General features: G+C 42.6%; 1 protein-coding gene and 1 long non-coding RNA gene across 2 annotated transcripts; both read left to right on the plus strand.

Annotated features, from left to right (window-relative positions):
* Positions 1-10,911: 10,911 nt before the first annotated feature.
* On the plus strand, positions 10,912-12,297 carry LOC108360262 (uncharacterized; the record flags this gene model as incomplete). Its single annotated transcript, XM_017612472.1, has 2 exons — positions 10,912-11,556; positions 12,073-12,297. Coding segments are annotated over 2 exons (870 nt in total), but the record flags the coding sequence as incomplete, so codon positions are not given.
* A 9,717-nt stretch (positions 12,298-22,014) lies between these two features.
* On the plus strand, positions 22,015-23,617 carry LOC108360265 (uncharacterized). The gene is made up of 2 exons (XR_001847079.1): positions 22,015-22,090; positions 22,150-23,617. It is a non-coding gene; the product is annotated as an uncharacterized LOC108360265 (long non-coding RNA).
* The last annotated feature ends 3,262 nt before the right edge of the window (positions 23,618-26,879 follow it).

Raw genomic sequence — 26,879 nt, forward strand, 5'->3', positions numbered from 1 at the left:
AGCGTTGTATATTAAAAAGTTTTTTTTTATATTATTTATTTTCTACTTTTTAGTCCCGTCTGAATAAAAGTTTGCAATAGATATTAAAATAATTCAACGATATTAATAGAAAGGTGCACACACATGCATTTACATATGTATGTACATACAAACGAGCACCAATTAGTTTTATTTAAAGAAATGGCGTGAATTGTTTATAATGACTTTTGCTAAAATTTCAAAATCAAAAGTTATCAAAACAAATTCTATGGGACTGAGAAGTATTATTTTCTACTTTTTAGTCCATTTATAAAAGCGTTGTATATTAAAAAGTTTTTTTTATATTATTTATTTTTAATTTGTTTGTTTGCGCTTTAATGAAAGGGCATTTTCTACAACAAAACACAACATTGCTGCTGCGACGTCGACACATGTATGATATGATCGTATTCGTGCGTCTTACGATAATCGACGATTGACTGATGCTTTGCTAGCACGTCGGCAAAGCAGATCAAATCAGTTGCTGCTGAGACTTCACTGCACAATAGAGCTGGGATACTATCGATAGCACCGCCACTCGATAGTTTTCGAAACGATAGTAGAAAACATCGATACTATAGTTTTCAAAAACTATCGATAGTGGCGACAGTTTTCTACTAGCGATACTATAGTATCCCAGCTCTACTGCACAACTATTCGAATAATACACACATAAAATGTTTCGGGAAGAATGGGAAATACATTTTTTTGTATAGAAAACATGGATGGGTGTGCGCAATGCGTGACCTGCTATCGCGTTATCAGTCGCATTGTTATGTCTTGTTTAAAAAGACATTACAAACTGTGTCATAGATTTTGAAAAGGGGAAAGAGTGTGATCGAGCACTGAAGCTGCTAGAATTTAAAGCAGCGTTCTATATTAAATTTATGGTTGGTGAAAGTAATATATATCAACACGAAAATTATCAATATCTATCAGAAAATGATAGATCATTTCTAAAAGCATCTTTTCCTGTCGATTTGGCTTTTTATTTAGAATTTCTAGAAAAGTTTTAGGTATGCAGTTTTATAGCCCATTAGAATTTAGTAGCTCAAAGTTCAAATTTCAAGCGCTAAGAAATCGCCTTGATTTTTAATGATTGGCAATTTTTTTTTATATGGAAGAAAATGCCTAGTACCGTCAGCACAAAAAAAAAGATAAACATTAAATAAACAAAAAATATAAATAGCCAAATTGGTCAAAATGTCTCTTAACTTAATCAGCTGACTATAAGTGCATATAACATATTTATAGATTTATTTATTTGAATCTACCACATTGATTTGGAATGTACCACAATTTTTCATGCTTATTTACCACTAGAAAACTTTTCGTCCGAACACTCTCAACAGCAACTGATTTGATTTGCTTTGCCGAAATACATAGCTGCCAACTTGGTGCTTTAAGCACTAGATTTAGTGCTTTTTGAAAATTAAAACGCCTAAAAAAATTATTTAGTGCATAGTGCCTTCTTTAGTGCTTTTTTTCTGAACTAAAATTACACCGATATAGTTAAGATCTGAAATAATTTTTAAATATTTAAAGCTGTAGCAGCACTGAATTTACACAAATCTACAAATTTAAATGCACTTAAATACAACCATGATTGATAAAAAGCTGAACTTGCAAACCCACCTTGTTCAATTCTATTCTAATTTCTAGCCTTGAAAATGCTAGTAGATATGCGAGTAAGTTAAGTATTTCTTTTCTTCTTTTCTAATTATTTGTAAAAATTTTTATTTTTGTACCACCTGGGTAAAACACATCGTTTCTTGGTGCCAAATCTGGCCGCACAATTGCTCTAGCACTAGAATTTTGAGATATCCAACCTCAAAGTGCCAAACTCACGGTTTTTGGCGATATTTGAGGTTATATAACGAAAACATCAATTTTTTTGCTCATTTCTACTTAGGGCATGATTTTCGTTTGTTGGGATTAGATTTTTCTTTATTGAGATATATCAGTTTTAATGTGCAGTACTTCGGTATTACGTCGTAAGCATGAGTCATTATAGCATGTATAGCTTTTCAATCGTTATGAGCGAAAAGGTTTGTTTAAGGATTTATGTACGCATTCTTTTTTGTTTTTGTTAAATACATACAAACTGTTATGAAAAAAGCATCCATTGATTCAAAACAATTTGGTGCTTTTTGTGTGGTAAAACGCTTTTTTCCAAGTTTTTGGTGCTTTTTGAAAATCAAAAGTTGGCAACACTGCCGAAATACCAGCGAAGCATCAGTCAATCGTCAATTCCCTGCAAAAATCGCGACTACTCCATGCATGCATGTAAAGAGTACTCCCGAAGGACCAAGGAGTACTCCAAAATTAACCACAATTCATATAAAAAATATGGTCCAATTAACATTGCGATGTCCTAGGGCAGGACCATATACTCCATCCCTGCATTACATCAGAGTAGCACAAAACTACTCCAACATATTAACAATGGCATTGTTGTTATATTTTTTCGTTTGTACACGCTTTTGTTCTTCACTTCTCATATGCTTTTTCGAAATTAATAAAACCCAAGACAAAAATTAAAAATTACATATTGCCTCTGACGGCATTTGAACCCGAACATGCTGGGAGCTCACAACTAACAGCGAGCATCTCTACACGTTCAGCTACAGCCAGACATGCAAATGTGCTTTCAAATGCTCAACTTCAATCACATTTCGTTAAAACACGAGCAGTTATCGGGTAACAAACAATAAGCTGGCGCAGAGACACGAGTTGGTCCGCTACAGCATGACAGAGGAGCACTTTTGTAAGTACTCCAATATACCACAAATAGACTACATGGTTGTAGGCAGATTTTATGTCACTTATGTAAGAAGAGTCACCAGAAAGAGAGGAATTGGAGAGATAAAAAAAATATAAACATACTTAATATACTTAATTACTAATATTAAAAACATAAGAAACATATCATATATATTGGCTGACACAAATTAACGCTCACGAAACAGTCGCTGCAATCCGACGAAGAACTTCAGTGCTGGATACTTGCACTGCATTGCTGTTGGGACGAACTCGTACATAGACATCGCCGCGAATTGAGAATACAGACATTAATTGTTTTTGCCTCTTCAATTGCATAGCAGACTGCATGATGTCACGTCTGTGCTTAGTGAGACTCTCATGATTGTCTACTCGCCCGTCAGAGTCGTGCCCGATGTCGCGCAGCAGTATTGACCTCTCGGCAGATTCCTTCTTGTTTGTTTTGTAGAAAGTTTATTTATTGAATAATCAAAAATTTTCTTTTTGATGACAAACAAATTCATTGAACCATAAACTGAACATAAAGAATTTAAACAAGTATAAAAACATATAGGTAAATTACCCTACAAACCCGTTTTCTCACAGGGGCGGTTTCGATTTAGGCAACGAGTTATTTGGGTATTTATGGCGTTAAGCGCTGTTGTTGTTCTGTGCACTTTACGGAATCCGTGCTGGTGCTTCGTTGGGGTCAGGTGGCACGTGAAGTATGGGAGTAGCAGGGCCTCTAGTGTCTTCGCGACCGGGGAAAGGAGCGTTATCGGGCGATAAGTCTCCTTTGTTGGCGGGCTTCCCCGGTTTCAGCAGTGGGACCACTCTCCCTGATTTCCACACATCAGGAATGATGAGAGTGGCCATTGACAGGTTGAGGACCTCCGTTAGGTAATATACTTCCGTAGGCCCCAAATGTTTCAGCACCAACATACAGACTCCGTCGGGTCCAATGGCTTTGGAGGCTTTCGCCCCTTTCACTTCACAGCTGGTGAAAACAAGTGGTGCATTGTTTTTTGGCAGCTTGTGCAGCCTCCTAGTCACTCGACGTTTGGCCCTATCTACAGAAGGATGCAGTGTGAATTGCCTACTGAAGTAGGTTGCGCATTTCTTCGGGTCCGACGAAGTGCCACCTTCGAATGAGATTTCCACTCTGTCATCACGCTTCGTTGGGTTAGACAAGGACCCCACGGTTGACCAGAGCTTACTCACACCAGATGTGAAGTTACAGGCCTCCAAGTGCTCCTCCCACTTTTTCCGTTTGGGCTGATTTACTAGTTGCCGAATCTCCAAATTAAGGTCCCTCAGGCGAGGGCTCCGGGATCGACCTGGCATAGGTGGTCACGCTCATTTTCTAGTACAGCTGCTTCGGCCGGGAAATTTGGGCGGACTTCCGCGATACGTCCGGACGGTATGAAGCGAGCCGCTGCGGCAGTGACTACCCTGCGGAACTGGCGTTCGCCAGCATATACGTTTGTGGGTGTGGAAAGGGCGGCGAAGCTGCTCTCGGTAACTTCTGCGAAGCCGTCCAATAAGCTTTGTTAAAGTTGGTGTAGGTTCGGTGGTCTGATGCTAGTGTTAGCATAGGTCGCCATGATATGCTATTGATCAGACCCGCGCTAGCAATTGTAAGGTCTGGCGAGCTGCTGCAGCTACCCGCAATCCTGGTGGGAGCGTCGTCGTTCATGGTGCAGAATGTCGAATCGTCTATCTGCTCAGCCAAGAGATTTCCCCTACGATCATTGGCCAGGCTTCAGCCAGAGATCGTGGTGCGCGTTGAAGTCACCTACTACCATTCGGTTTTCACCTCTGAGTAGCGCACCTATGTCAGGGTGATATCCTGCCGGGCAGCAGGTGACAGGGGGTATACAGACGTTAAACAAGAATGATAGAATACAAGATTGCGCCGATGAGAGAGGATTTTTGAGCGTAATTTTTGCGCGACGTCATCTTGGTGCAATTGCGAGAGAAATGCCAAAACGCATAGAAAAATATAAAAACAATGCAGACTAATTTCTTAGTTTTAATATTACATGGCCCAATTTTGCAGGAATCAATAAATATACAAAGATTGATTAATTAGGAACACGTAGCAATAATTTTGGACATGTAGCCCTTTCGGTAAGCACGATTTTTAGCACATGGAAAAATGGATGTATTAACAGTGTTTGCAATTTCATGTAGACCAAAAGGAATGTAGCAAAGTGAATTTTTGGACTCGCCTTTGTAAAAAGCCATGCATATATTTGTGGACGGTAACTCCACAGCTGTTGACTCCATAGCTTTATATAACTTTATGTGGGATTAGTTTACGGACAGTACTTACGATGCTAGGACTGATTGGCCATTCAGAGTTAGTAACATGGAAATAGAGGAATCTAACTTATCGAACTATTTAACGAAAGGCGATAGAGAAGAGAACTACACGAACAGATCAGACTGGGCATTGCATTGTCAGCCGCCATCAAGCGCAGAACAATGTTCTGCTAGTGTTAAGTTGTTTAATTGTAATATGTGCGTTTGGTTAAATAAACAGTATGTAATATTAACATATGTGTAAGCGCCAATCTATTAATATTAAGTTATTAAATTAAATAACCGCGTTTTGTTCAAGAAGATGAAGAAACGGGAAGGCCATTCCTACAATTGGTGTCAGAGTGAGATACGAATCCACTCTAGGAATTGTGTGTAAATTAAAATTTTGTGAAAAAGCGTGTGCAAAACAGCTAGGCGGCGACAGCAAAGTCGGGTTGGCCAGAGGCAGCTGACATTACGGTGCTCTAAAGTTGGCGTGAAAAAACAAGCATGCGTACAGTAGCAGTTTTTCAACGGGGAGAAGCAACGTGCTTAGCAGACATTTTTGCGAAAAGCAGCGTGCGCATAAAAAATTTAAAAGCAGCCACAATTTCAGCAGGGTAAAGTAGCCGATTTGCAAGCGTGGAAAATCATCAAATTTTCAGCACGCTAGCCAGCGAGGAAACGACAATGGCACATACGCACGTAAGTAAAGTGTATTGTGTGGCCATAAAGACGTGTCTTTTACCGCTTTGCCGAGGTGGGCAAGAATTTGTGCTTGCGGTACAGTAAACCGCTAAGTGACGACGCCGTCGGCATCAACCGAAATTGCGGTAGTTCACAGCAGCGAAGTCAGGGCAGCGGAGGGCGAGCATCGGCGCGCTAGTTAAAGCAGCGGCGCTGATTTAGAGCAGCGAAGCGGTACCTCNCAGAGTTAGTAACATGGAAATAGAGGAATCTAACTTATCGAACTATTTAACGAAAGGCGATAGAGAAGAGAACTACACGAACAGATCAGACTGGGCATTGCATTGTCAGCCGCCATCAAGCGCAGAACAATGTTCTGCTAGTGTTAAGTTGTTTAATTGTAATATGTGCGTTTGGTTAAATAAACAGTATGTAATATTAACATATGTGTAAGCGCCAATCTATTAATATTAAGTTATTAAATTAAATAACCGCGTTTTGTTCAAGAAGATGAAGAAACGGGAAGGCCATTCCTACAATTGGTGTCAGAGTGAGATACGAATCCACTCTAGGAATTGTGTGTAAATTAAAATTTTGTGAAAAAGCGTGTGCAAAACAGCTAGGCGGCGACAGCAAAGTCGGGTTGGCCAGAGGCAGCTGACATTACGGTGCTCTAAAGTTGGCGTGAAAAAACAAGCATGCGTACAGTAGCAGTTTTTCAACGGGGAGAAGCAACGTGCTTAGCAGACATTTTTGCGAAAAGCAGCGTGCGCATAAAAAATTTAAAAGCAGCCACAATTTCAGCAGGGTAAAGTAGCCGATTTGCAAGCGTGGAAAATCATCAAATTTTCAGCACGCTAGCCAGCGAGGAAACGACAATGGCACATACGCACGTAAGTAAAGTGTATTGTGTGGCCATAAAGACGTGTCTTTTACCGCTTTGCCGAGGTGGGCAAGAATTTGTGCTTGCGGTACAGTAAACCGCTAAGTGACGACGCCGTCGGCATCAACCGAAATTGCGGTAGTTCACAGCAGCGAAGTCAGGGCAGCGGAGGGCGAGCATCGGCGCGCTAGTTAAAGCAGCGGCGCTGATTTAGAGCAGCGAAGCGGTACCTCAAAGCAGCGAAACGGTACGTCTAGCGGCACCACTGGGCTTGACAAACATAAAGCCTTGTACAGTACATTTTTATAAAAAGAAGGAAGACTAAAAACCAAAGGACGGCGGCGTGGGAGGCAGCAAGCAACACTAGAGTGACACGCTGATTGCAGAATAAGTAAAAATGAAATTCCATTAGAGTGTTAGCTTTCACAATTTTTATGCATTTGCTTTAACCTTTGTTCTATGCACAGGTGAATAGTTTCAGTAATTTTAAAAGCAAAATATAGAAAGTTTAATTAAAATATATATGTTGGTATGCGGTACGAAAAGGTTTTTTAAAGAGAAAAGTATAATGTTAAATCAGCGGTCCAATTAAATTATTTTAAATTTAACATAATTGTCAATTATTGATATCATTCGAGCTTGTTATGTAAATTATTTAAAGTAAGAGTGTAATTGGCACTGAATTTTAAAAAGTGGACCTTGAGAATTCTTGTTAGACCGTGACTAATTAGAAGACTTTGTGAGTTGCAGTGATAAATGTTTAGTGTTAAATTAAGGAAGGTGTAACAAATGTCATTAAACATTTTTTGGCCAAGTAAGTTGACTTTGAGTTGAGAATTATTTTATACAAAGTAGAGTGAGTATTTATGAGAGATGAGGTTAAAAAGCATCATTGTTCGAAATATGCAAAGATTTGAACGGTACTGGCTTGATAATTGCCAACAAAGATTGTTAAGGTTGTGCAGTCAGTGTAGCAACGGAAAGAGATCAGTAGAGGTACAGCTAGTGATAGAACGATACGAGTACCGAGTACAGAATATCGATACTTTTCATGAGTACTGAGTAGTATCGAGGACTCGATACTCTGTGACAAGTACTGAGTAAATATCGCGAATACCAAAAAGTATCGACGTTTTAAAAACTTGTTTAGGTAATTTTTTTTTCAATTACATAACATATGGGCATAACGTTCATTTACTTCAATACTGTCATAACTCAAAAAACCGAAAAATTAATATATATTTTGTTCTGGTGAGCTACTGGTAATCGCTATGAAATTTTTATACAACACAGAAGAAGAGGTAGCAGTCATGTGAACATTTGGCTCGGTTAAAACTTCTTAAATAATTGGAAAACGGATCTCTTGCCATACCTTGCCCACACAAAAAAAGTGGTCTTTGCTTTTAACCAGACCCACATATCGACATGTATTGAGGTCCATTTGACTAGTACACCTCCTAAATTTGGATTTAATTGCAAAAAATGGCAAGGACGGGTCAAACGGACCTCGGATTCGGATTCAGTGGGTCGAAATATGTGGCGGCAAGTGGGTCTGGTTAAAAGCACACACCAATTTTTGTGTGCCGGTGTAAGGAATGGGTTAGGAGGGTGGTCTTCGGCTCGATAACTNCACCTCCTAAATTTGGATTTAATTGCAAAAAATGGCAAGGACGGGTCAAACGGACCTCGGATTCGGATTCAGTGGGTCGAAATATGTGGCGGCAAGTGGGTCTGGTTAAAAGCACACACCAATTTTTGTGTGCCGGTGTAAGGAATGGGTTAGGAGGGTGGTCTTCGGCTCGATAACTTGGCAGCTCTCCAGAATAACGGAGCCTTCGTTTTCCAATGTATTCTACCTGGGTTTTAAATTTGAAATCCAGCCCGCTTTCGAGGAAAATTTTTGTGAAATGGAGCTTTCTTTCTTTTAGGCAATGGCTTTAGTTGCTTTTTAAAGCTTCAAATAAGCCTTTTGCTATAAACTTTTGTTTTACGCTTTTTAACTTATTGCAAGTTCTTTTCAAAAACTCCGTTAGAAATGCTTGTTAGATCAGACTTCAGCTATTAAAAGCAATGTCTACTCAATTTACAAAAAGAAAGAGGTCATAAATATGTATATGTAAACAAAGCAATCTGATTTTTGTTAACTTTTCGCGTTTGCCCTAAAAATACTTGCAAGTACGAGTATTATCGATACTTTTTTCCAAATATGAGTACTGGCATCGATTATTTTTTGAAGTATTATAAATGAGTACTAGTATCGATACTTTTCTAAAAAGTTCTATCACTAGGTGCAGCAGTGAGTTGCGGCTGGAGGGCCGGGGAAATAATCTCGTAAGTTGGTGCAGTAAAGCACGTTGAGGAATCTGTAGATTCAATGTCAAACGCAAATGGCGTGAGAACCCTATAGAGAGTGGTGAGGCGACGAGAGGGTCGTGTGAACACATCGATGTGTGGAAGGCGTTAGCAGTAATGTCCTCGAGGACGTGAGCGTGCGTCCGGTGTAACTAATAGGCTGCGTAGGCACGGTGAGATGTTGCGGACTATGGTAAAAGTGGACAACGAGAGTGTGAGCGTGCATTCTGTTGCTACTAGGGAGCCATAATTGAAGTTTTATGTCTGGTGGTAGGCATAGAGGAGGCACTAAAGTTAGAAGCTGATTCTCTTGAGCTACAGTAGAGACTGGATGCAGTTGACAAGAAGCAGAGAGTGATACATTTTTATGACTGTTTGAGACCTAGTACAAGTGAAGAGTATAAAGAGATTGGTAATTCCATACAAGGATGAAGCCAATATCGATTGAAGAGCAAGAAGTTTTTAGATGATTGATTTTAAAAAGAAATTAGGTTTTGTTGAAAGCTAGATAAAGGATCAGAAACGCCATTAAGCAAATGATGAAGAGTGAGAAGGGCTGAAATAGAGAAGTTCACAAAATATGCAAAATTAAAATAAGAGTAGTATTTCTCATTCGAGGCAGAATGAAACGCAGGATGGCCGAATGTGGGATTAGTTTACGGACAGTACTAACGATGCTAGGACTAATTGGCCATTCAGAGTTAGTAACATAGAAATGCAGCCCTACATAACGAATAGAGGAATCTAACTTATCTAACTATTTAACGAAAGGCGATAGGGAAGAGAACTACACGAACAGATCAGACTGGGCATTGCCATTCCCATGACAGCCGGTTCTACGTACCGGAATGACTCGGGTTTTACCCGACCAAGGGCTGTTGTTTCGGCGATCTAACCCCGCTTAGGTCGGCGAAGTGTCTCAGAAGTTGTTCGTCCATAGGACCACATCGTATGTGACCCCCTGCTGCTCAAACAGAGCAGCCTCCAGGGCTAACCCCAGTCCACCTGAGCAGTTCCACTCAAACACCACAGCACAACAACATAACAAAACAATAGACCACACCACAACCGCGACAGACCACAGAACACACACAACTGCACTACCACCCACACGCCGCCGCCAACAACTCTTGGTTCCTCCTACAATCTGCACAGTATGTCAGACCAGGATATTCCGTAATGTGACATCAGTCAAGTGCAACACCTGCCTTGGCTGCTGCCACTATAGGGCATGTTCAGGTCTGCGCACCACGCGAGATTGAACGAGGAACTTCGAGGGCCCGTGTTGCGCAGCATGGTCGCAAACTTCAACTACGACGCCACCCACCATCACCACAGGGCGGCAACCACCTCAGCAGCGCACACAGCCAATGGCGTCACTGCCACACACATCACTCACACCCCGCATTACCACACGTCTCCCGAACCACATGAAGCTCCTTCAATTTCACTGCAACGGGCTTCAGAGCAAGACCGAGGAGATAACCGTCTTTATGGGAAGGCATGGTATACTGATAGCTGCGATCCAAGAGACGAAGCTGCACAGCGATTCAACATTGCTGAATTGTGCCGGGTACAACGTGCACCGTCGAGATCGCGAGCGAGATAATGGTGGTGGCTTAGCGTTCATCACGCACCACACCGTGCAGTATCGTCTTATCGAAGCAGACATCGACCGCAGGGATACCACCCTAGAATGTCAGGGCATTGCTATCCGGTCAGGCGATGTTGAGCTCGAAATATTCAACGTTTACATACCCCCTGTCACCTGCTGCCCGGCCGTATATCACCCTGATATAGGTGCGCTCCTCAGAGGTGAAAACCGAATGGTAGTAGGTGACCTTAATGCGCACCACGATCTTTGGCACTTAAGCCTGTCAAACGATCGTAGGGGAACCTATTTGGCTGAGCAGATAGACGATTCGACGTTCTGCACAATGAACGACGACGCACCCACCAGGATTATGGGCAGCTGTTGCAGCTCGCCAGACTTAACAATAGTCAGCGCTGGTCTGATAAACAGCATATCATGGCGACCTATGCTGACTTTGGCATCAGACCATCTGCCCATAGTCATCTCGATCGATAAACCAACCGACTTTGCTTCCGTGGAGCACCGAACATATATCAACTTCTCCAAAGCTGATTGGAAAGGCTTCGCGGAATTTACTGAAAACACCCTCGCTGCTCTCCCCACACCAACCGACGTCCACCTTGGTGAACGTAAGTTCCGCATGGCTGTCACTGCTGCTGCAACCCGCCTCGTACCGGCAGGATGCATCACTGACCCACGTCCAAATTTCCCTGCTGAAGCGGCTGTCCTAGCCGGTGATCGTGACAGCCTTCGTCAGGCCGATCCCGGTGATCCCCGTATCAGGGATCTCAAATCGGAGATTCGGCAACTAGTGAACGTACATAAGCGGAAGAAGTGGGAAGAACATATGAAGGCCTGCAACTTCACCTCTGGTGTGAGTAAGCTTTGGTCAACCGTGAGGTCACTGTCCAATCCGACGAAGCACGACGACAGAGTCGAAATTTCCTTCGGCGACCATGCCTCGTCGGACCCGGAGCGATGCGCGAGCTATAGTCCGCGGCAGTTCATACTGCATCCTCCGGTGGACAAAACCAAGCGTCAAGTGACCAGAAGGCTGCACAAACTGCCAACAAATTGTGCCCCCCTTGCTTTCACTTGCGGTGAAGTTCAGGTGGCCATCGGGAAGGCGAAAGCCTCCAAAGCCATGGGTCCCGACGGAATATGCATGCTGATGCTGAAAAATTTGGGTCCTGCGGGGGTAGCGTACCTAACGGAGGTCCTCAACTTGTCAATGGCCACTCTCATCATCCCAGACATCTGGAAGGTGGGGAGAGTGGTCCCACTGCTCAAACCGGGGAAACCTGCCAACAAAGGAGATTCGTATCGTCCGATTACACTCCTTTCCCCGGTAGCGAAGACACTCGAGGCCTTGCTACTCCCGTACTTCACAAACCACCTGACCCCAGCGAAGCATCAGCATGGTTTCCGTAAAGTGCACAGTACAACAACAGCACTTAACGCCATAAACACTCAGATAACTCGTGGCCTTAACCGTAACCGTCCCTGTGAGAGAACGATTCTAGTAGCGTTGGACTTGTCAAAGGCGTTTGACACCGTCTGCCATTCCACGCTACTAGAAGATGTAGAGGCTTCCTCTCACCCACAGAGGCTCAAACGGTGGTCGGCAAATTATCTGAGTGGTCGACATTCGTCGGTAATGTTTAGAGACAAAACGAGTAAGCAGCGAAAAATAAAACAGGGGGTTCCTCAGGGTGGTGTCCTTTCCCCGCTACTGTTTAACTTTTATATTTCAAAGCTCCCTCAACCACCAGAGGGAGGGAGGGAATGGAATTCGTTCCCACGACAGTCGGGTCTACGTAACCGGAACTACCCAGATTTATATCTGGCCAAGGACTGTCACTCCAGCAACACTCCCCAAAACTCTATGGGGAACTTGTATGCTGCTACAACAACAACAACAACAGGGAATGGAATTGATGACCTGTGTTCGAAAGTAAACGGGTATCTCTCCGATCTTTCTCGCTTCTTCACTGCAAAGTGTCTAGCCCTCTCCCCTACGAAATCCTCTGCGACCTTGTTCACCACCTGGACGAAGGAGGTCAGGCTACCGCCGAAATACTCGGAGTAACATTCAACAGCCTGCTCTCCTTCTTTGCGCGCGCAACCACTATTGTCAACAAAGTACAGAACCGCAACAAAGTCCTCAAGTCGCTAGCCGGCAGTACCTGGGGAAAAGACAAAGAAACGTTGCTGGCAACACACAAGGCAATAGGCCGGCCGGTTTTAAATTACGCAGCACCAGTGTGGTCGCCGGGGACTAGTAGGACGCAGTGGATGAAGCTACAGACAGCACAAAACACCGCACTCAGGACAGCGACCGGATGCCTCCTGATGTCACCCGAACACCCCCTCCATGACGAGGCGAAAATGCTCCCAATTAGGGAGCATAACATAATGCTCTGCAAGCAGTTTCTGGTTGAGATCCACAGATGCGGCCACCCAAACAGACAGCTGCTTGCAGAGGAGCCCTCGCCTAAACACGTCAGGAGGCATCTATATGAACTGACGGACGAAGTCCAGAGGTTCATTAAGCAGCCTCTGGACCCCTCAGCATACCGACAGGCCCTGAACGGCATTCACAGGGCCTCAGTCTCGAGTTATGTAGACTCTAGACCTGTGAATGCCGTTCTAGGCACACAAACACCGGACATTGACGCGACGGAGCTCCATCTGCCTCGGGAGACAAGAACAACAATAGCCCAACTTCGCTCTGGCTACTGCAGCAGGCTGAACTCTTACCTGAGTAGGCTAAATGCGGATGTGCCGAATGAATGTCCGGCATGCGGAGAGACCCCTCACGACTCGAAACATCTCTTCGCATGCCCGGAAAACCCCACAACCCTAACGGCGCTGTCCCTGTGGACGGACCGACCGGCTGCTCGCTTCTTGGGGCTGCCGTTAGTGGAACTCGACGACAACGACTNAAATGTCCAGCATGAGGAGGGACCCCTCACGACTCGAAACATCTCTTCGCATGCCCAGAAAACCCCACAACCCTAACGGCGCTGTCCCTGTGGACGGACCGACCGGCTGCTCGCTTCTTGGGGCTGCCGTTAGTGGAACTCGACGACAACGACTGAGATACCAACCGATCTGGGCGGGGTTGTTGTAGCCGCTACAACAACAACAACTGGGCATTGCATTGTCAGCCGCCATCAAGCGCAGAACAATGTTCTGCTAGTGTTAAGTTGTTTAATTGTAATATGTGCGTTTTGTTAAATAAACAGTAGTAATATTAATTTATTAAATTAAATAACCGCGTTTTGTTCAAGAAGATGAAGAAACGGGAAGGCCATTCCCACATTTATATGAATGCAAATTGTTACCTACAGTGGCAACGGCAATTTCACTCTGCTCAAGTAACTTGCTGACAATTCTTTTGTTTTCCCTGTGCTGAGCTCTTACCGCACGCTAGGAATCCCCCAGATTTTCTTCGTAAATGGTAAGCACCGCACCAGGTTTTGCAAAACCTAAGGCGTTATGCTACCCATTTCGAACTGTATTTTCAATATATTCACTAGTAAAGTGCTTCATGCACACATAGTTCGATTTGGTGTTTAATGCACCTCCTCGGCAGAAATTCTTCCACTTTTTCACCAGGTTTGCGTCCGTAGGCAACTTATATCGCACGCTTTCCTTTTGTTTTCACTTTACCACTGAATACTTCATTTTGCTTTGTAATGTCCCAATAATTGTTTAAAACCACGCAGAAAAATTAACGCACAAATATTAAAATTGTTATTTGGTTTTTTCGTATGCTCACAATGAACAATTGCACCAAGGTCGGTGTTATGCAGAAATTTTGTTTGGTAAACTGCGTGCAATTGTTGTTGCAGCAAACTCTGAGAGAGCGAGTTTGGCGACTCTCACAGCAAACTAATTTGTTTGCTCAAACTGCGGCAAATTCGGTGTTGTCATATACAAAAATTTTAGACAATTGTTGCTATACACAAAAATTGGCGTGATACCGAAAGCCAGAGAACTGAATTTATGCTGTAGAAGCTTCAAAGATTAGGGCACAGTTAATAGCCTATACGGTATCATAAAAATATATATTAATTGTGCGCGTTATGTACATCTGAAATTCTCATTTCGTGTTGGCAATAGCCATGAAAACCATAATGAACGTGCAACCCTGTGCCAAACTCGACATAACCGCCTCCGAGCAAACTAAGCAGCCGCCATTTAATTTGGCAAACAAAAGTTTGTCTGCATAACACCGACCCAAGAAGACGTCACGCACACAGCTGATTCTGTCAAAATCACAAAGAGCGGATTAGAGCAGAGGTGGGCACTCACACTATCACATACACATGCGCTTGTGTGCGAAGCAGCAAAGTTTTGCTGAAGAGCCAGTGCTCGGATGTTCCCACATTTGTGGTATAGGTACGGTGACCATAAATATATTTCGAAAATGCAGGACAATTTTTCAAAAAATTAACCTACATATAATTGCGTAGTATAAAAATATACTACATATATACATTCTTCGTCATTTGAATAGCGCACCCTTTTTTTGATTTTCTACCATACAAAGTATGCTTGACAAAATTTTTATATGGAAGAAAATGCGCAGCACCGTCAACAAAAAAAAATTGTCGCCCCTATGATTATTTTTTTTTTTTAATTTTCAAAAATTTTTTAAATGGGATGTAGACGTAGAATATGCTATATTTTTATAAAAAGTTAATGAATATTAAACAAACAGAAGGAAAACTGCACCCACTAAGTATTGAGCTGTATGAATAAAAATAAGCAATTGCTTTTTCTTGAAATTTCAGACCTTATACTCAATTTATTCAAACAAAATTGGAGTAAAAGGTATACAATTTTAAGAAAAGGCAATCGCTTAGTTTTTATTCGTACGGCCCATTAAAAGGATGCGCTATTCAAATAACCAAGAGTGTATATTTCTTAATTATTAATCCAATTTTAAACTTTTAACATAAATCACATTTGCTTCATTGGTATTAATCCTTTAGTAATGAATATTTACAAAATTATAATAAGGCATATTAAGTATTACTTTACACGAAATATGAACCTCTGTAAAGCAAATTTTTTAAGCAAACTTTGGGTCGTTGAACACGAAAAAAATACCCATGGTTTCAAAGAAGTGTTTTCGAGATTTGTTCGAAAAACGTATTTTTAGTACTTTTTCAATTATTCCTCAATGTTTCATGAAACGACTAACAGTTCGAAAGGTATTGATGGGCTCTTTGCAATAATATATATTTTTTGTGCAGGTTGTGTTCCGTAACATCTAAATTTCTCATCAGATTTTCATTTACTGTAAAAAGAAAATGATTGTAATTTCAATTTTTCGATTTTGGTCGCTTGTAACACTAATAATTTTCTTCGAAATTGGCAAAGTAATATATTTTTGTAAGAGGACTGTAGGTCGCTTATGTTGATCGGATAATTTTTTCATGAGATATTGACGAATAGGTCCGAAATGTACCAAAAACACGTTTTTCGAAAAAATTACGAAAACGCTTGTTTGAAAAGAAAATTGGCTTGGAAAATATTTTTTTTCTTAAGCGATGGTCTTCAATTTCTCGTCATCTATTGTCCATAACTGTACAGTATTTATAACGCATTGACTAGTTGAACCTTCAAAACCAGCATACCCTTATGTAGTTATCAATTAGTTATCGACACTGCTTTTATTTCGATTAGGAAAAGTTAATTTTAAAATATCGAAGAAAATGCGGGACAAAGGCAGGACACTTGGAAAAATACAGTACATTTTGGGGGTTTTCTGTTTTGAAAAACTACGCAGGACAGACCTTTAAATAACAGTACGGTCCTGCAAAAAACAGAACGGATGGTCACCGTAGGTATAGGTAACACTTTTTTTTGCTAAATTACATTTCTACTACTTCTACCACCGTAAGCTAAAAAACTTTCAGATTCTGAAACTTCTTTTTTTTTTATTTGTTCATTTGCGCATTAATGAATGGGTATTTTCTACAGCAGAAAACAACATTGCTTGCTGCGACGTCGACACCAGTGGTCGGACTTTTACCACATTGTGGTAGATCTGCCACTTTTTTGAGCATCTACCACACAAGGTCTGAAATCTACCACATATTCGCGTTTTTGAGTAGTTTTATTTTTGACCGATATAATTTTCTTAATTTTAAGAGCATAAATTGTCCAACACTAAACACTAACACCAGACAGAATCCCAAGATGGTCGGTTCTACGTACCGGATTGACTCGGAGAACTCACTCCGACCAAGGACAATCACCACAGCAGCAACCCCCCAAATTTTTTGCCATGGGAGCATGACCCACCGGCAAGTCTGCTCCGTATACTACTGGTCCGCGCCGGCATAGAACAAAATCCCGGGCCCTGGATCTGTAGTGTTTGCCACCGCAACATACACCACTCCTCAACCTCTGTCCGCTGCAACGCCTGGTGCCATCTAAAGGCATGCTCAGGTCTTCGGCACCACAGGGAGTGGAGTATCNGTCCGCTGCAACCGCTGCAACGCTTGGTGCCATCTAAAGGCATGCTCAGGACTTCGGCACCACAGGGAGTGGAGTAACAATTTTGTTGCATCGTGCTGCAACAACCAACAAACCTGTAACTCCACACAACCAACACCCGCCCAACCATCAACCAGTGGACCAGCTACAAGCACGCAACACAGGACATCCACCCAGGACAGATGGTTCTGCAGCGTTTGCACCAACCTGATAAGGCGCAACACAACATCGGTTAGGTGCAACGCATGCAACAATTGGTGCCACCTAAAGCGCTGCTCAGGCCTAACGCACNAGGTGCAACGCATGCAACAATTGGTGCCACCTGAAGCGCTGCTCAGGCCTAACGCACCACTGAGAATGGAGTACTGGCTTCATTGCAGCCTGTTGCCCAGCCGCACCACAACACCCCGTGCCAACTCCACCAACAACACACACGCTGACGCAAGCACCAATCCCACCACCGGTCGCGACACCTGCGGCTAACCCACCCGGTCGGGGACCAGCACGTCAGGCCCTACAGGCACCTCAGGCACAACCATTATACCACATTATAAGGCCACAATCCATCAAGCTGTTGCAGTTCAATTGCAACGGACTACAAAGTAAGATCGCTGAGATAGTCGGTTTCATGAGAAGGCATAAAATCTCAGTCGCGGCGATCCAGGAGACCAAACTCCACTCCGGCTCGAGCCTTCAGAGCCAGGACGAGTTCAACGTACTCCGAAGAGACCGCCCCCGTGGCACCGGAGGCGGCATTGCCTTCATATTGCATAACGCGGTTCAATACCGGCTCATTACCCCCCGAACTGACTCCAACGATACATTCATCGAATGTCAAGGCTTGGCCATCAAGTCGGGGGATACGGAGCTGGAGATCGTCAATGTATACATACCACCCGCCACCAGTTGCTCAGCTGGATACCACCCTAACATAAGTGCGCTATTAGAGGGTGTGAACCGGGTAGTGCTAGGCGACTTCAATGCGCACCACGAACTCTGGCACTCCAATCTGGGCAATGACCAGCGGGGTACAATGCTCGCTGAGCAAATTGACGACTCCACGTTCTGCACTGTGAATGATGATGCCCCCACCAGGGTCGCGGGTGACTGCTATAGCTCGCCAGATATAACTATAGCAAGCGGGGGTCTGATAAACTGCATTGGATGGCAACCAGTGCTCACGCTCGCATCAGACCACCTGCCCATAGTAGTCGCCATAGACCAGCCAAGAGATTTTATGACATCCGAGAACCGGACATTCATGAACACACGGAAGGCGAACTGGGACGGTTTCACGGAATTCACAGATCGCAAATTCAATGCTCTTCCTCTACCATCATGCGCGCGCGTAGCAGAGCGCAATATCCGCAGGATCATCAACGCAGCAGCCGCTCGCTTCATACCAGCCGGCCGGATCGCCAAAATCCGCCCAGGATTCCCCACTGAAGCGGCGGGACTCGCAGACGAGCGTGATCGAATCCGCCAGGCTAATCCAGGGGATCCCCGTATAAGAGATCTCAATAGGGACATTAGAAACCTGGTCAACGAACACAAGCGGAACAAATGGAATGAGCATTTAAAATCCTGCAACCTCTCAAGCGGAGCCAGCAAACTGTGGTCCACAGTCAAGTCCCTCTCCAATCCGACGAAGCGTAGAGACAATGTCGCTCTCACCTTCGGCACCACCACCACGTCGGATCCGCGGTCGTGCGCGCGCTTCTTCAGCCGGCAATTCATTGCACACCCAGAGAGAGACAAAACCCGCCGCAGCGTGCTACGGAAAGCACACAAACTCCGCCCCCGAGACACACCACTGTGCTTCACCATCGAAGAGACGCAGGCAGCTGTCAACCACGCCAAGTCATCGAAGGCGTTAGGCCCAGACGGAATTTCCATGCAGATGCTGAAAAAGCTAGGACCTGCGGGAGTCGAGTATATGACCGCCGCTTTCAACTTGTCACTGTCCACCCTGATCATCCCCGAGATGTGGAAAATGGGTAGGATCATTCCCCTCCTTAAGCCAGGGAAGAAGGCGGACGCAGGAGACTCGTACAGACCCATCTCCCTCCTATCCCCAGTGGCAAAAACCATGGAAGCACTACTCCTCCCCAGCCTGACGAAGCATCTGAAGCTAGCCGAACACCAACATGGATTCCGGAAAATGCACAGCACGACAACAGCATTAAACACCATTACCACACAGATTAGCGAGGGTCTGAACCAACGTCGACCCTGTGATAGGACGGTCCTAGTCGCTGTGGACCTGTCGAAGGCTTTCGACACGGTGAACCACGCGACCCTCTGCCAAGACATCCTGGACTCGTCGCTTCCAGCTCGGACGAAACGGTGGATAACCAGCTATCTGTGTGGTCGTCAGTCATCGGTCGAATTCCGAAACGCCAAGTCTAAGCCGCGTAGAATTAAACAGGGGGTCCCCCAAGGCGGCGTACTCTCCCCGACACTGTTTAATCTCTACATGGCCAAACTCCCTCCGCCGCCAGCAGGAGTAAACTTGGTAAGCTACGCCGATGACTGCACAATAATGGCAACTGGCCCCAACATAGACAGACTTTGCGAACAAATAACCGACTATCTCACCGATCTTTCCAATTTCTTCACTGCAAGGAGCCTCCAAATCTCCGCCGCAAAATCCAGCGCCACACTTTTTACAACCTGGACCAAGGAGGTGGGGCTAGAACTGGACGTCTTCGTCGATGGCGCCAAAATACCGACGACCAACCACCCTAAAATCCTAGGAGTGACGTTCGATAGCCTCTTCTCCTTCTCCGCGCACGCCACAGCCACATGCAACAAACTGCGAGCCAGGAACAAAGTCCTAAAATCGCTAGCCGGCAGCACCTGGGGAGCCAATAAAGAAACCCTGCTCGCGACCTACAAGGCAATCGGCCGGTCAGTGGCTAACTACGCGGCACCAGTGTGGACGGCGGGGACAAGCGACACCCGATGGAGGAACCTCCAAACCTGCCAGAATGCAGCTCTACGTACGGCTACAGGTTGTCATCTCATGTCGTCCGAGCATCACCTACATGAAGAAAGCCAGATGCTGGCGGTGAAAGAGCACAACACCATGCTGTCGAAGCAATACCTCGTAGGCTGTCACCGAGGGAATCACCCCAACAATGCCTTGCTTCGTAACGAACCGCCCCCACGACACGTGAGACGACACCTGCACGACTGGAAGGCAGACATTGAGCCGTACGTAGACCATCCATTCGACGCAGCAACATACAGAGCGGCGCTCAACAGCCTACACAGCGATGCGGTCAGAACGAGCCTCAGTACGCGCAATGACAACATCGTCTTGGGCGGTCGACCGCCGCCCATAGATTCAGAGGAAATAGAGCTGCCGAGAGAGACCAGGTGCACCCTAGCACAACTCCGTTCTGGGTGGTGTCACCGACTTAACTGCTACCTCTCCCGGCTGAACACACAAGTGGCAAACACATGCCCTGCATGTGGGCAAGGTCCCCACGACACCCAGCACCTCTTCACGTGCACCTCCAACCCTACGACCCTGACACCAGAAGCGCTCTGGACCGCGCCTATCGACGCAGCCCGCTTTGTCGGCCTCAGGCTTACAGAGTCGGAGGATGAAGACGACGATACATGACAAATCTGGGGGGTTGAGCACTGCTGCTACAACAACAACAACCAGGCAGAATTGGAGGATAAAATAAACCGTAAAATAGTAAATTTTCTTAATATTCAATTTTTCGACAGGAAACATGGTTTTATTGTGCTAAATTGCAAAATATATGATTTATAAAAAAGAATTAATAGCGAAAATGTTAAAAAACGGCGATTTTTGTGAAAGTATTAGAAAATTTCAGTGCATCTAAAGTTTCTAAAGCGTTGTTTACTTTTACTTGAGAATTGTCAAATCCCAAGTAGCGGTTTCTGGAATGTGCCACATTTGTCCGCTACATCACGATGTGATAAAAAAAAAAGCTGGCAGCACTCCGCAAAATATGTTCAAAAAATATCTTGATATGGAAGGAACTGCTCTACACGGTCAAGGAAAAAAATTGCCAAAACTCAAGGGAATTTTTAGCAACTTCAATCTTGCACTTTATTGTAATAAAATTAAGTTTTTTTAGATTCTAATTAAAATGTTTGCAATTTTGGTGAAACCTTGCAAAATATTTTTAATTTTTGTACAAAGTTTGATCCAAAACCAAAGATCTACTACATTTTTTTGAAATCTACCACATTTTTTCCAGATTCTACCACACAAATTTTTTTTTAAGTCCGATCACTGGTCGACATATGGATGATATGATTGTCTTCGTGCGTCTTACGATAATTGACGATTGACTGATGCTTTGCTAGCACTTCGGGAAAGCAAATCAAATCAGTTGCTGCTGAGACTTCACTGCGCAACTATTCGAATCTCAGTATATCCAGTAAAAAACCTGTGGTGAAGTCCTTTATGGGGATAAAGATGAGAAATTTTAGGTAGCACACAATTTCTTACACGCATGGTTGCTTTTCAGCACTCATGAAAGAAACTTAAGAAATATTTGAAAAAAAAGTTCATATAGTACATTAATTTTTGAAAGAAATACCATATAATGTATGTACTCTGGTTAATAATATCAAAAAATGTATTAGAACCACCGTTTAATGTAATATTTGATACAAATTTATATTGCTGCCCCGAACGCTCTGCGCCTTGCCCCTGAATAATACGTTTACTTAAAATTACATCCCTGGTCCTTGTTCTTTCTGTATCGCATCGTGGTGAATTCACATTTCTCAGAAATTTGACAACAAAACAAAACAAAGCGAGTATTTTATTTGCTAATTTTTGCGATTTCTATTGTTTAATGTAAATTTGTCTTTTTAGGATATGTCGAGCCAACAAAGAAGGCGCAGTTGGAAAATTTAGTAATTAGTAATGAAGTAGCAGGCATATTTGGAAAATTATGCCGATAAGCAGGATGGAATTTGGGAAAGTAAGTGCATGGTTGCAGCATATCTATGTATAAAAAGTATTTAATTAAATTGTTTATAGAAATGTTATAAATCGAGTGGCTCATTTACGATGTGCTCCAAACATTTGGCGAACTTTTTTTCGCCTTTTCAACGTGCTAAGTAACAAGTTAAGATGACTGCCATCATGGGCCGGTAAGAAACCGCAAGCAAAGGGCAGACAACCTTCCAGGAAGCTGCCTCCTGTCCCCGAGCCGAAGCTGCAGTTCAGCAAGAGCAGGTCAGCAAATTGCTACCCTGATCAAACGTAAACTAAAGCGCTCTGCTGTGATTGCACTCCGTAAATGTGAAAACTTGGTGCATGCTGAGAAATATCAAACAAGAAAACTCCGTGATGGACGCCGTGAGATGGAGTAACGCTGTGTGGCAAAGAAATGCGGCCAATTCGACGGGCCTGAAAAATCCAAATTGGCTTTTGTGATCCGCATCCGCGGTATCAACAAAGTTGCACAAAAAGTGCGTAGTTTTACAGTTCTGTCTTCGCCACATTAAAACGATGTGTTCATCAAATTGAGCAAGGCAACCATTAATATGCTACGTATGCCGAACCCCCTATATGGGGTTATCCAAATCTTAAATCAGTTTGTGAATTGATGTACAAACGTGGAATGGTCAAGCGTGTCCCAATCTCTGCTTTGTGATCGAACGCAAATTTCGCGAAGCGCACGAAATTCAATGCGTTGATTCACTTCACTTCAAGAAAGCCCCCAACTTCCTGTTGCTATTCAAGCTCAACACATCAACCCGAGGCTGGCGCAAGAAGGCTAATCACTACGTTGAGGTTGGTGATTTCGGTAGCCGTGAGGATAAGATCAACAAATTGCTGCACAAGATGGCTTAAAGAAATTGTTGTTTTGTATTTAAGTCGACAATATAATTTGGCACATCTTCAAAAGACGCCCACCAAAAAAAAAAAAAAAGAAAATTAAAAAATTCCTGAAGTTGCCTTTTCACGGGTCGATTTCTGTCGACTGGAAAATTTACTTAAGATATCGACTAGCCAAAACGCTTACATTTTACGGTTGAATTGCAATTTACACGGGTAGATTTTGGTTAAACGACAAAAATCGACCGTGTAAAGGCAGCTTAAATAACGTTCAAATTAATCACCACCTTTGAGATGGAAAATACCAATAACCATTTCATAATTTCGAAAATTATTCCATTTATATTTGTTCTTGCATTTTCCACACCACTTGTGAGGTATGCTTTTACGCGCGTTACCGTTTTTTTTTAATGTGCTCGGTTGCCCAGGAGGCCTATTTTCACCTTTACAACTTAACTTAAACAGAATTAAAACTAAAGCATGCAATATATAAAGAAAATTAAAAGTTGTCTTACATCTAGTAAACTTAAAAAATTGCACATTAAATTCATTTTTCATTATAAAATAAAATTAAATATCACAATTCAGTTTACAAAATGTGGTCTGTTTGCACCCACAGTAAGTTCCCATGAAGCCTAGCCTAAATTCAGAATTGAAAAAAAAACGAGCAAATGGGGTCGGAAACTACTAGCCCTAAAAGCATAATGTGGAAAATGTTTGAAGAGCTGCGAAATTGTATTGCAATAATAAAAATAACAGTGCATAAATTGGAAAAATGGCTTTTGTTTTGCTTTATAATTTTTGGGAATATTGGTTCAGATGGAATTTTTTTATTTGTTTGGTTTTTCAGCTCGTTAATGATGCACCCAGGGTTGCATTTACTGTCTATGAAAATATTTCATGAAGCGTTCCAAAATTAGCTCCGAGCAACTAAAAGTTGGTTAAGCTTAAATGAAATAGTTTTTTATTAAATATTTATTCCTGGTATTTAGTAAAAATCATTCATCTCAATACTAATATATGAAATGAAAGTAAATAAAAATCTACGAATACATTTCATGAATATTTTGTCATAGGGCCATTATTAAATACGGACATAACTTTGTCGGGCGTTGGTGCTGACGTATATAGAATTAATGAGTTAGAGAGAGATAAATATACAAGCTCAAGCGCTAATTTAGGTATACTTGTATACCTGTTACTCGTCTGGCATATACTCCAACTGCGAAAATAATGACAATTATAATCTATTTAGACGCATATTTTAGGTAAATATTATATCGTCGCCTGGATAAAAGATTGTCACAAGTTACTTTCGGTAACTCACAATTGAAGTTTGGAATGCAATTTCTCAGGAACTAGACTACAGATTTTCTCCAAAGTGTCGGAGAATGCTATGTACTAGTTCATGAAATTCTTAAATTTTCTTATTTTTTTAGTTTAGTGTCAACCATTTATGAGTTTAATAAAATTTTGTCGTATACGAATTTGTCAAAAAATTTGCAGTCAGTTTCAATGATATACTCCCAAATGTGATAACAATTTTTATAAATTAACGATACTTTTTACTAATCAGCCTAATCGTGAGTTTCGCCCGAACCAAATTTCGCCAACAGTTTTTTCATCCACCTGTAGTGAATACACGCAAACGAAAAGTAAAAATTGACCCGGTTCTAGAAAATGAAACTCATGATAAAGCTGAATATGTCGGAAACTAAAGAAGAACAGATAACTCTATTTGAAAGATTTTGATTAGTTTAGTACGACAGCAATACTAACGCAATTTGTACCAAATAACCGGAAACATTTTAGTCAATTACTCGGAAACTAAAGAAGATATCCAAAAACCACAAATTGTCAAAATGACGCTTCCGCCAATTTTCGATCCAAGCGACGATATTTGAATGTTACTTACATATTTTCGAGCCTGTATGTAAATTTTCGGGAGAAAGGTTAAAAAGTATATTCATCTGCTGAAAAGATATTTTCGCAGATTCACAATTTATTTAAAATAAATCTATCAGCCCTATCTCCAATTCCATGTGAATAAATCTCTCCAGTGCTTAAATAATTTTCACCACAATAAATAGCTGCACAACACCCTAATTGCCGAAAAAGCGTTGCTTGCAACACTAGTCCTTTATGGGGACCAAACTTGGTGAAAAAAATAGCTAAGTTTGTTTACTGGATATACTGAGATTCGAATAATGCACACATAAAATGTTTCGGGAGGAATGGGAAATACATTTTTTTTGCATAGAAAACATGGATTGGTATGCGCAATGCGTGATTTGCTTTCGCGTTATGAGTCGCAATGTTATGTCTTGTTTAAAAAGACAAAACAAACTGTGTCATAGTCATTTTAAAAAGGTGAAAGAGGGTGATCGAAGAAGCTTTTAGAATTAAAAGCAGCGTTCTTTATTAAATTTAGGGTTGGTGAAAGTAATATACATCAACACGAAAATTATCAATGTCTATCAGAAAATCATTCTCTATCAGAAAATGATAGATCATTTCTAAAAAAAAGGCATCTTATTCTGTCGCTGTGGCTTTTTATTTAGAATTTCTAGAAAAGTTTTAGGTATGCAGTTTTATAGCCCATTAAAATTTAGTAGCTAAAAGTGCAAATTTCAAGCGCTAAAAATCGTGTTGGTTTTTAATGATTGGCAATTTCTTTATATGGAAGAAAATGCCTAGCACCGTCAGCAAAAAAAAAGATAAACAATAAATAAACAAAAAATGTAATTAGCCAAAGCTGGTCAAAATGTCACTTAACTTAATCAGCTGACCATAAGTGCATATAACATATTTATAAATTTATTTATTTGAATGTACCACATTGTTTTGGAATGTACCACAATTTTTCATGCTTATTTACCACTAAGAAAACTTTGTCCATCCGAACACTCTCAACAGCAACTGATTTGATTTGCTTTGCCGAAATACCAGCGAAGCATCAGTCAATCGTCAATTATCGTAAGACGCACGAAGACGATGATAGTATACATGTGTCGACGTCGCAGCAAGCAGCATTTTGAAGCCCAATTACAAATCAAAAAATGCCCACCTCTGGATTAGAGGTACCGCGATCGACACAATCTCTATTTATCTCAATCGTGGACGTTAAATATTTCGAGCTCGACATCGCCTGACTGGACAGCTATGCCCTGACATTCTAGGGTGGTGTCCCTCGGGTCGATGTCTTCTTCGATAAGCCGATACTGCACTGTGTGTTGTATGATGAACGCTAATCCGCTCGCGATCTTTACGGAGCACATTGTAGGCGGCGCAACCTAACAGAGTTGAGTTGCTCTGCAACTTCGTTTTTGGACCGCAGCTATCAATATGCCATGCCGACCCATAAAGACAACAATACTCCTCAATCTTGCTCTGGAGTCCGTTGGGAGGTTTGCTGCTGCCCAGGGGAGCTCCTAGGAGCCGTGTAGGCTCTTCGAGTGTTGGGAGCATTTTGCGTTGGCTTGTGCAGCAGGGAGCCACATAGCTTGTGACCCACTCTCCGTGAGACCCAAGCCCAGAGCAGGTTCTTGGGTGACTCCATCCGTTGCATGAGTTGCACCTAACCGAAGTGGTGTTCGGATGGAATCGATTCTGGCAAACACACCAGAAATATGTTTCTGGTCCGGGGTTGGGCTCAACGCCCACCCGGAGAAGAAGGATGCGGAGCAAACCGGCTGCAAGGAGTTGCTCCATGGACGAAAAATTATTGAAGGGTATCGCCGATCTATGCGCTGTTAGGTCGCCGAAACAACAGCCCTTGGTCGGGTAAAACCTGAGTCATGGGAATGAATATGAGCGTACATATAAACACAGTAGAAACCTTAGGTTGGGGTAATCCAATAACGCCTCGTTGCAACACTCTGTTGGTATGATCCCTGGCTCCTTCTCTACTTCTGTTAGAACATATT

Source organism: Rhagoletis zephyria, unplaced genomic scaffold (genome assembly GCF_001687245.7).
Source record: "Rhagoletis zephyria isolate East Lansing unplaced genomic scaffold, Rhagoletis_zephyria_1.1 Rzeph_scaffold_00548, whole genome shotgun sequence".
NCBI lineage: Eukaryota > Metazoa > Arthropoda > Insecta > Diptera > Tephritidae > Rhagoletis > Rhagoletis zephyria.